Source organism: Mus pahari, chromosome 21 (genome assembly GCF_900095145.1).
Source record: "Mus pahari chromosome 21, PAHARI_EIJ_v1.1, whole genome shotgun sequence".
Lineage (NCBI taxonomy): Eukaryota > Metazoa > Chordata > Mammalia > Rodentia > Muridae > Mus > Mus pahari.
In genome coordinates, this window is record NC_034610.1 from 17,854,909 (window position 1) to 17,865,811 (window position 10,903).

At 37.2% G+C, this 10,903-nt stretch overlaps 1 protein-coding gene across 1 annotated transcript in view; it reads right to left on the reverse strand.

Annotated features, from left to right (window-relative positions):
* Window positions 1-1,319: 1,319 nt before the first annotated feature.
* LOC110338083 (zinc finger protein 420-like) overlaps window positions 1,320-10,903 on the reverse strand; it is a 20,182-nt gene continuing 10,598 nt past the window's right edge. The window contains exon 5 of the mRNA XM_021221290.2: window positions 1,320-7,386. Within this exon, the coding sequence (XP_021076949.1) occupies window positions 5,198-7,386 (2,189 nt within the window). The 3' untranslated portion in view covers window positions 1,320-5,197. The remainder of the gene's footprint in view (window positions 7,387-10,903) is intronic.

A 10,903-nucleotide genomic window follows, 5' to 3' on the forward strand; every position in this document is an offset into this window, starting at 1 on the left:
ATGTATACTGAACCCCTCACCACTCCTACATCAATTCCTGCAAAATACCTGGTATATTTGCTACTGTTTTCTTTCTCAATACCATCCTAGTCTCTTTTTTCTGCTTCACAGGTCTGGTGTATCCCTCACAGATAATTGGTAGTAAAGTGGACAACCAAAATTAGCCATCATAAGCTATAATAAGAGTCCTGTTTTCTAGTTTACAAATGATTACATGTTAATGTGCATCAAATGTTGGTACATCAGGGGTGATGATCCTAAGATCGATGTCAGAGAATTTATGCAGTTTGAGAATGGTCATTAATCACCTGGGGACTCCAAACATCTGTACAGACTCCCGTTGGCAAGTTTAGTTGCTCCTGCTATCCCCCAACCAAAGAATTAATTCTTATTTTGCTACTTCATAAGTATCACTTGCTATGGTTATGAATTTTAAGTAAACATTTAGAATGCAAGTTGTCTTTGATGGTCTCTGTGAAAGCACTGCTAGATCCCCATATATTGAGAACTGCTCCTACGGCTAAATCAGGGGCTTGTTTACAGCTTCAAGGGTTAGTTTATGATCAGAATGTGGGATGCATGGTGGCAGGCATCTGGCTGAAAACTTAAAACACACTGTTCCAAATCCTTCCTAAATAATTCCTCTTACTGGGGACCAAATACTCAAATATTTGCACATAGAGGTCTTTATCCTATAAACTACAACACTCAACACCCTGAGACACACAGGCCTATATTCAAGTCAAATGAATAATGGATTCAGTGGAACTTCAAAAGTCCACATAGCCTTTCCTATTAACACAATAAAAAACATTTTATAAATATATTTTATACACATTCCAAATGTTGCACCTCTTCCTGATCTTCCCTCCATGAGTTCCTCACCAGCCCCTTCCCCTTTGCTTCTGAAATGTCAATCTCCCCAATCTCCCACCCCCTGCCAACATCCAGCTTCCCTAGGGTATCAAGTCTTTACAGGATTAAGTGTATTCTCTCCCACTGAGACTAGACACTGCAGTCCTCAGCTACACATGTAGCAGGGGCCATGGACCAGCCCATGCATGCTCTTTGGGTGGTGGCTTAGTTTCTAGGAGCTCTGAGGGGTCCAGGTTATTTGATACTATTGTTCTTCCTTTAAAGTTCCTATCCCCTTCAGCTCCTTAAGTTCATCCCTTAATTCTTCCAAAGGGGCCCGACCTTAGTCCAATGGTTGGTTGTAAGTATCAGTATCTGTCTCCACACCCTAGAGGCTAGTAAAGCCTCTCAGAGGATAGCCATGCAAGGCTCCTGTTTGCAAGCAGATCATAACATCAGTAATAATGTCAGGGTTTAGTATGTGCACATGGAATGGATCCCAAGGTGGGTTGGTCACTTGATGGCCTATCCTTCAGTCTCTTCTCCATGTTTTTGCCTGCATTTCCTTTAGACAGGAACAATTATGGGTCAAAAAATTTGGAGATGGGTGGGTATCATCTCTATCTACAGGAGGTTTTACCAATTTATGACAAGAATTATTGCCTTAAACTTACTATGAACTTATTAGAATGTAAACATTTTTGAAAATCATAATCAATTATCCTGTTGTAATAATTTTACTTGATTTTTGTATGAAGTAATTTTTTAGAGACAGTATACATACTGAGAACAGAAATGAAAGGAGAGGTTGGTGTTTTTCTTTATCTCAGCAACAAAGATTTTTGAGAGCCTCTTTTTCTGCTCCATATAGAGTGAGTGTGTTTCTTGTATGTGTGACTTTCTTCCTTTTGTTTTTTTTTCTGGCTCACAAAGAATTAAAGTATACACCTCTCAAGTAGAGAGGGGTCCATAAGTCAAAGAACAGAGAACCCAAGTAACCCACTTCTTTACTAAATTCCCTGCTGCTAAATTAGGAGTTAATTGCCATAAGTCAATAGCTTTTGGCCACAGAAGAAAGTGTAACTCAAAGTCCCTCTCTACCTTGTTACTGTGCATACTAACTATACTAAAAAATAATCAATTCTGCAGAAAATGTAAATGAAAGAACTGAGACACACTCTACCAACTTACTGCAGTCAACATCGAAGTCAGTGTGTAACTTCAAAAATCAAACAGGCAGAAGTTCACATAAAATTAATTTTATCACACACATGCTTTTTTATGATATGACTAATTATAGTAGATTCTTGCAATGAGAAGTTACTCAATGATTGCATGCACATAAATAGCAACACAACAAGAAAAATAAATGTACAACATGTCAACACTGAGAAACCCCTATCAAGTTCTCATTATATGGGAACACAATCAGCAAGAGTTTTCATTTCCCTAAAGTTTGTAATCAAATTGTTTCAAGAGGAATGGACAATTACTGCAAAATGAACAAATCAATATTAAAAAGATATCAACATTTAAGAAAGCTGAAAGAATTAAAAAAATATTCAGAAGGTTGAACCAAGATCCAAAATCTCTTACAATTATTGCAAAGGATATCATAGAGTAATGGTATGAAGAAAGAAAACAAGCGATATCAAGGGGAAGACAATATAGACAAAGTATAATACTGTGTAAACATGCTAAGCAATTTTAACCAAAGTCCTGCTGGTATTATAGGAAATGGAAAAACAAAAAACAAACAACAACAACCAAAAAAAAAAAAAAAAAAAAAAAAAAAAAAAACAAAACCCAAAACTGACCACAAAAGAAATAGACATTAAAGGAACAACAGAAACAATTAACATTAGACTAGGGGAAAATGTTAGAGGCAGAAATATTTCTAGTTTTACAAGTATCCTAAAATGAAAGCAATGACATTCATATAATAGATATATATGAACACATGGGATACATGCACAGTCAAACAAATTATATTTTCCCCCATTAAGCTTACATAAAATGTCATAACATATAAAATAGGATAATCTTGACATTATAGTATATTCTAGATTAATTTCTAGAAAAACAATATAGAAAATCAACATTTCATTTCCCATTTACACATGTTTATTTTTAAAATGTTCATTATTTACTTTAGCTTCTATGTATCAATGTTTTGCAACATGTATGCATGTAGTTTGCTTGTGGCTGGTAAGTGCTGAGGCCAGAAAGTAGGCACCTGATCTACTGTAATTAAAATTATGGAGTTTGTCAGCCACTGTGCTGGTGGTGGGAACTGTACTCATGCCCTCTTCAAGAAAATCAAGTGTTATCTACTGATGAGCCAACTTGTTTCTTCATTCTATTTCCAATGTCATTTGAATCTTCCATTACTCCTACCCCAATTTCCTGCAGAATATCTGGTATCATTTATACATTTTAGGTTCTATATACATTCCAGGTCTCTCTGTTCTGTTTCAGTCAGCCCAAGCTATGGGAAAGAGACTTTTCAAAACATCTAGGATTTCTAACACAGTACTATGCTCTGAAAATAAAGGGAAGACTACATAGAAGATATTCTATAAGACTCAACTATAATGTAATGTCACAGTAGTAACTCCTTAGAGAAAGCGTTTAGGTAGCATAACTTGATTTCCACCACGCCTACTCAAAGATCAATTGAAACTCCATCATTGGCATGGAGCAGAATGATTGAGATGACTATTTTACACTCCTAAGTTTCTTAATTTATCACAAAACAAAATTAAAGAAGCCTTATAAGTGCCCAAAGGACCAACGTGAAGAATTGAAAATACCATGCAATGTTTATATCTACTCTGAAGTTCTTCCTTTTTTTCTGTGAGATGTATGAATCATTCCTAGAGAAATCACAAATTTGGTGTTTTCACTAGAACCCCAAGGCTCAATACAGAGTGCAGCATGCTATTTGCATTCACACAAACCAGACTACTGCAATTCTTCAATATCAAATCTATGCATAAAGCACAGTAATTAGGGCCTAGACATTAGCATTCCTCCTGAATGAAGTGCATAATGATAAGAACTGTCATCAAATTCTGTACAGTGCTTTAATCTAGCATCCAGGAGGCAGAGAGAGGGAGATACCATGTAAGTCCAGGTTTGGTCTACATTGGGTGTTCTGACACAGACAGGGCATCACACTGAATTGTATACCCAGCAAAAAGAAACAAGACCAAGGTAATCTAACAATTCATCAGTGTGAATAGTGCTTTTGATGAACGCAGGAGACATAAGAAAATTAGAGTAAAATTTTCTAACATAATTGATTAATCATAATTGTTTAAAATATGGTTTTTAATTTTGTACTAATGTATACTGCATTTTCCATCTATAAATGTAGTATAGCCTTATATTCTCACAGCATACATAGTGTAGGTATTTTACACCATAAGGGGTAACATTATCAGTTTAGCATATAATTACACATTTCTGAATACAGTATTTACATTCTATTTCTACCTCTCAGATGGAAAAATTAATGTGTAATAATTCATTTAGTAATGTATCCTATTTTGGTGACACTTTGTCAAATCCTCTTTTACAAGGTATATTTTTTTCTGGGTTTCATCATTTGACTTAAGCAGACAATGCTGTCACTTTCAGGGATTTCTTGAAACTATTTTGAGTTATGTATTTGCTGTCTTAATCACACAGAATGGGTCATTTCAGTCTGCAGAAAACTATTACACAATATCATATTCTTCTGGCTTCTCCATTTTGTCCTCATTATGAATTATTTGACAATGAACAAGTTTAATAAAGTTTGAGCAAAGTTGAAAGACTGACTAAAAGTCAAATGAAGTATTAAGTTTAACAAGTAAAAAGGTTGAATAAAAAATTTCCTGCATTGTCACATTTTCAGATTTTCCCTCAGCATAAACTCTTGGTATTTTCTAAGTTTTGAACATTACTCAAGGTTTTCACAAGTTTCTTATGTTCATAATTATTCTCTAGTGTGGAAGCTTATGTGTCATGAAGGATATTCTAAGAGGTGTGCAAATAGTTAAGAATGTGTATATTCACCAAATTTGTAAAGATTCTCTCCTGTTATCTCTGTCAAGGTCTAAGACAGTTTGTCCTGGTAAAAGATTTGTAAAGTTTCTTTCTTGAATGAAGTATCTCATGAATTCTAAGACAGCCTTTCTGGGTAAAAGATTTATCAGATTCTATATATTTGTATGTTTTATTTCCTGTATGAAATTTCTGATAAGTTCTAAGACAGTTTTCCTGTGAAGGGATTTGCTACATTCCCTATATTGAAGGTTTTTTTTTCCTATATGAATTCTTTGAAAAGTTCCACAAGTTAGGGTTTCTGGGTAAAGGATTTTTCACACTTACTACCTTTGTGAGATTTTTCTCCTTTATGAATTCTCTGATGAATTCTAAGATAACCTTTCTGGGTAAAGGATTTGTCACATTCACTACATTTGTAAGGTTTCTCACCTCTATGAATTCTCTGATGAATTCTAAGATATGAGCCACTTGTAAAAGATCTGTCGCAATTACCACACTTGTAAGGTTTCTCTCCTGTATGACTTCTCTGGTGAATTATAAGACTGCATTTCTGAGTAAAGCATTTATCACATTCACTACATTTGTAAGGTCTGTCTCCTGTATGAATTCTTTGGTGCATTCTAAGATATGAGCCACTAGTGAAGCATTTGCCACACTCACTACATTTGTAAGGTTTCTCTCCTGAATGAATTCTCTGATGTACTCTAACATATGAGCTGCTAGTAAAGGATTTGTCACATTCACTGCATTTGTAAAGTTTCTTTCTTGGGTGAAGTCTCTGATGAATTCTAAGAGAGCTAGTCTGGGTAAAGGAATTTTCAAATTCCCTATAATTGTAAGGTTTTTCTCCTGCATGGATTCTCTCATGAGTTCTAAGATGGTTTTTCCGGTTAAAGGATTTGTCACATACACTACATTTGTAAGTCTTATCTCCCGTATGAACTTTCTGATGAATTCTTAGATTAATTTTCTGGGTAAAGGATTCATCACATTCACTACATTTGTAAATTCTCTCTCCTGTATGAAATCTCTGATGAGTTCTAAGATGGTATTTCCGGTTAAAGGATTTGTCACATTCACTACATTTGTAAGGTTCTTCGCCTGTATGAATTATCTGATGAATTATAAGACAGTCTTTCTTGGTAAAAGATTTATCACATATACTACATTTGTAAGGTTTCTCTCCTGTATGAATTCTCTGATGAATTCTAACACTGCCTTTCTGGGTAAAGCATTTGTCACATTCACTACATTTATAAGGTTTCTCTCCTGTATGAATTCTCTGATGAATTCTAAGATGGTCTTTCCGGTGAAAGGATTTGTCACATTCACTGCATTTGTAAGGCTTCTTTCCTGAATGAATTCTCTGATGACTTCTAAGATACGAGCCACCAGCAAAGGCTTTGCCACATTCACTACATTTGTAAGGTTTTTCTCCTGAATGAGTTCTCTGATGAGTTCTAAGAAGGCATTTCTGGGTAAAGCGTTTGTTACATTCACTGCATTTGTAAGTATTCTCTCCTGTATGAATTTTCTGATGCATTCTAAGATTGCTCTTCTGAGTAAAAGATTTGTCACAGTCACTACATTTGTAAGGTTTCTCTCCGGTATGAATTCTCTGATGTATTTTAAGTCCTGAGGATGTGGAAAGGGATTTGCCACATTCTTTACATCTGTAACATTTCTCTCTTATATCAGCACTATTATGACATTCAAGGTAGGAAAATGTACAGAATGACCTAGTACCTTGGTTACTTTCAAAAAGCCTCTTTCCTTCATGAATTTTCTGATGTTTTCTAAGACCCGAGCAGCAGATAAAGGATTTGCCACAAAAACTACATTTGTAAGTATTCTTTCCGGTATGGATTCTGTAATGTCTTTCAAAGCCTGATACACGATAAAAGCACTTACCACATTCTGTACATTTGTAGGGATATCCTCCAAAATGGATTTTGTAATGTAGTTTGAGGTGTGACAAATGCAAAAAGGATTTACTACACTTTGTACATTTATAGTGCTTCTCTCTAGCATGAGCTCTCTGATGCCCACTCAGGCTTGAGTACATCTTGAAGAATTTTCCAGACTTCCTGCACTTTTGTGGTTTCATTCCACTATTGTTTCCTTTTAGCATGAGTTTATATTTAGAGAGAAAAGCTTTATCATACTGTGTTTTGTTGTGTTCTTTCATTTCTAGGTGCACTGTTTGATGGTGACTAGTGATGGAATACGAATTTAAGCCATTTACACAGTCTTTATACTTGCATGGTTCCCTGGCATTCTCAGTTTTGTGTCTGTTTGATGATTCAGTGGAGGCATCTCTGTTGTTGGTTTGATACGGTGTACTTTTGGAGGATTCATGAATCATTTTGCCATATTCATTCCATTTATTAGACTTCTCTTGAATATTCACATGCTCAGGGGCACTTGTGCCTTGGTCCAAGACTTCATCATGTTTGACACATACATGATGATTATTCTCTGGAAAAAAAAGTGCAATTAGGGATGACAGTGATTAATGCATGAGTAAGAGATATAATAATGGATGTTTCTTGTACATTTTCTATGAATGCTAAATTAGCAAGTCTCAAGGACAAAGCTCTCAACAGAGTTCTTTTGTGTTTCAAAATCATTACCTGGATGCTCAGAAGAAACCCAAATCTGATCTACATCAGATGAATGGAGATGATAATTCTTATTTAAACATTGGATCCTACAGAAGATATGGCAAGTAAGTGATCATGTATTGAAGAATTTTGTGAAAGGAGCTTTTGGAAAGATCAGATAAGTAATGTTTCTCCACTTTCTTGTTTATGTTTTAAGACAGAGTATAGCTTTGGTCACTTAGGAATTCACTATATAACTCACAGTGTCATGGTATTCACCCTATATCCTTGCTTCTGTATCTGAAATATTGGGATAAAGAGCATGTTGTGCCAGTACTAAACATACAGTCCATATGGAAAAAGTAAATACATTAGCAAAAATTAAATCCTCTCAACCAACAGTTCTTTCTCTACTTAAAAATCTGCATTTCCAAAAACCACACATAAGAATCTTAGAGAGTAGCAGCCATCAGGGACCAGTAGCAGCAAGTCCTGTCCTGTCCCTTCCCTGTTCTCTATTCCCTGAACCACAGCTCTGCCTCTCTGGAGGTCTCCTGTAACCTGGGACAACCAGGTGAGATTCCCCATGTCCCAAGTCTCTGCCCACTGTGATCCCCAGGAAGCCCAAGCAGTGGTGCGAACCTCCCAACCTCCACTGTGTTCTATCCTCCAGTCCATGCCTCTATCTGCAACTCCACAGGCCTGTAACCATCATGGACCAACAGCTCTGTCTGCATCCCTGAAGGCCTACTACCATCTGGGACAAGCAGGAATACCTGCAACTGAGGAAGGCCAGCTGTTATCTGAGACTACCATCTCTGTCTTCATCCCCAAAGGTGTATTGCCACCTGGGTCTAAGACTCCTATCTGCAGTTCCATATTCTTCCGCAACTAGGGCCTACTAGGCTTGTCAACACCAGGGACAATAGGATGGTGAAAAGCTAGCGTAAGGACATTATCAACAAAAGTTGGGGCTATATGGTACCACCAGAACCCAGCTATCCAAGGAGAGCAAGCCCTGGATATCATACCACACCTAAAGTATAAGAAATGACCTTAAATCTAATCGTATAAAGATTACAGAGGACTTTAAAGAGGAAATAAATAAATCCTTCCAAGAAATTCAGGAAAATACAATCAAACAGTAGAGGCTTTTAGAGAAGAAATGAATAAATATGAAGAAATACAGGAAAATACAATTAAAAAAGGTGAAAGAAATGAATAAAACTTGATCAAGAGTTGACAACAAAAATTAAAGCAATAAAGAAAACACCATATGAGGGAATCTAGGAGATAGAAAACCTAGGAAAGATAACAGGAACTAAAGACACATCCATATAAGAAACTGAAGAGAGAAACTCAGGTGTAGAAGATATAATAGAAAAAATTCACACATTGATCAAAGAGAATGATAAGTATCAACGTATCATGACACAAAAATTCAATAAATCTGGGATACTATGAAAAGACCAAACCTAAAAAATATAAGGAATAGAAGAAAAAGAAAATTTAAACAGTGTATTTCTAATAATCCAGTTTTATTGAAGATACAGAATGAAAACTCCACCATACAGAGGGTAACTACACCCAAGAAAAGAAATAAGTAACTACACACCAGCAAAACCAAAAGAAAAGAAACACAGACACACACACACACACACACACACACACACTCAGTAACACATATACCTACTACTATGATATACATCAAAATAACAGAAATTAACATTCACTGATCACTTGTATTTCTCAATATCAATGAAATCACTTCCCCAATAAAAAGACACAGGCAGACACAATGGATATGAAAACAGGACCATTATTCTACTGCATACAAGAAACACACCGCACCACCACCTGATGACCTAGGGTGCGGAGTTGGCAAACACCCCCACAGCCCCTAGAGGACTACCCATGCAGTCTTAGGATCACTGGTGAGTGGAACACAACTTCTGCTCCAATTCAATTGTGCACTGGACATGAGACAGCACTAGGGAAGCAGCGAACCGGCCTGAGGAGGGGCAAAGTCCCTTCCGGTCTGTGCCAGCACCGGGTCACCTAGGTTGTGGAGTCAGCGGACACCTCCACAGTCCCTAGCAGACTGCCTAAGCGATCTTAGGATCTCTGGTGAGTGGAACACAACTTCTGCCCCAATCCAATTGTGCATGGGAAGTGACACAGCAGAGAACCAGCCTGACCAGAGGCACAAGTCCCTTCCAGTCTGAGACAGCACCAGGTCACCTAGGGCTCAGAGTCAGTGGACACCACCATGGTCCCTAGAGGATTGCACACGCAATCTTAGGATTACTGGTGAGTGGAACTAAACATCTGCTCCAATCCAATAGTGACAGGCCTGTGACAGCAGGAACAAGGACACCAGAGCCTTTCCTGACCGGAGGCTCAGGTTCCTTTTGATCAGTTCTGGTTTAACTTGGTTTTGAACAGACCAGACAACTCCACGGTCCTCAAAGGAGACACCACTTCCAATAACTGTAACACGCCCAGAATCTTAGGACAACAGGATCCCAGGATAACAGGAGCTGGGTCACACGAGTCTTAGAGGAGCTTGACTTCCAAGAAATCAGACACACCCAGAATCTCAGGTTCACAGGAGCCCACAAAGAATCTCAGAGAAATCTGGACTCTGAGAAGTCCTGAGTCAACTGGGATTATAGGAAGGACAGGCTCCAATCAGATATATTGAGGGCAGCAAGCACTAGAGATAATCAGATGGCAAGAGGCAAGCATTAAGAACAGAAGCAACAGAAACCAAGGTTACTTGGCATCATCAGAACCAAATTCTCCCACCATAGCAAGTCCTGGATACACTATCACACCAGAAAAGCAAGACATGGATCTAAAGTCACTTCTCATGATGATGATGGAGGATTTGAGAAAGAAATACTGGAAATCACAGGAAAAAGAGAGAAGACTTTATAGAGGAAACACAAAAATCCCTTAGAGAGTTACAGGAAAACGCTATCAAAAAGGATATGGAATTGAACAAAACCATCCAGGATCTAAAAATACAAGTAGAAACAATAAAGAAAAACCAAAGGGAGACAACTCTGGAGATAGAAACCCTAGGAAAGAAATCAGGAACCATAGATGCAAGCATCAGCAACAGAGTACATGAGATGGAAGAGAGAATCTCAGATGCAGAAGATTCCATAGAGAACATGGATATAACAATGAAAGAAAATGCAAAATGCAAAAAGGTCCTAACTCAAAACATCCAGGAAATCCAGGACAGAATGAGAAGACCAAACCTACAGATAATAGGAGTAGATGAGAATGAAGATTATCAACTTAAAGGGCCAGCAAATATCTTCAACAAAATTATAGAAGAAAACTTCCCATACCTAAAGACAGAGATGCCCATGAACATAAAA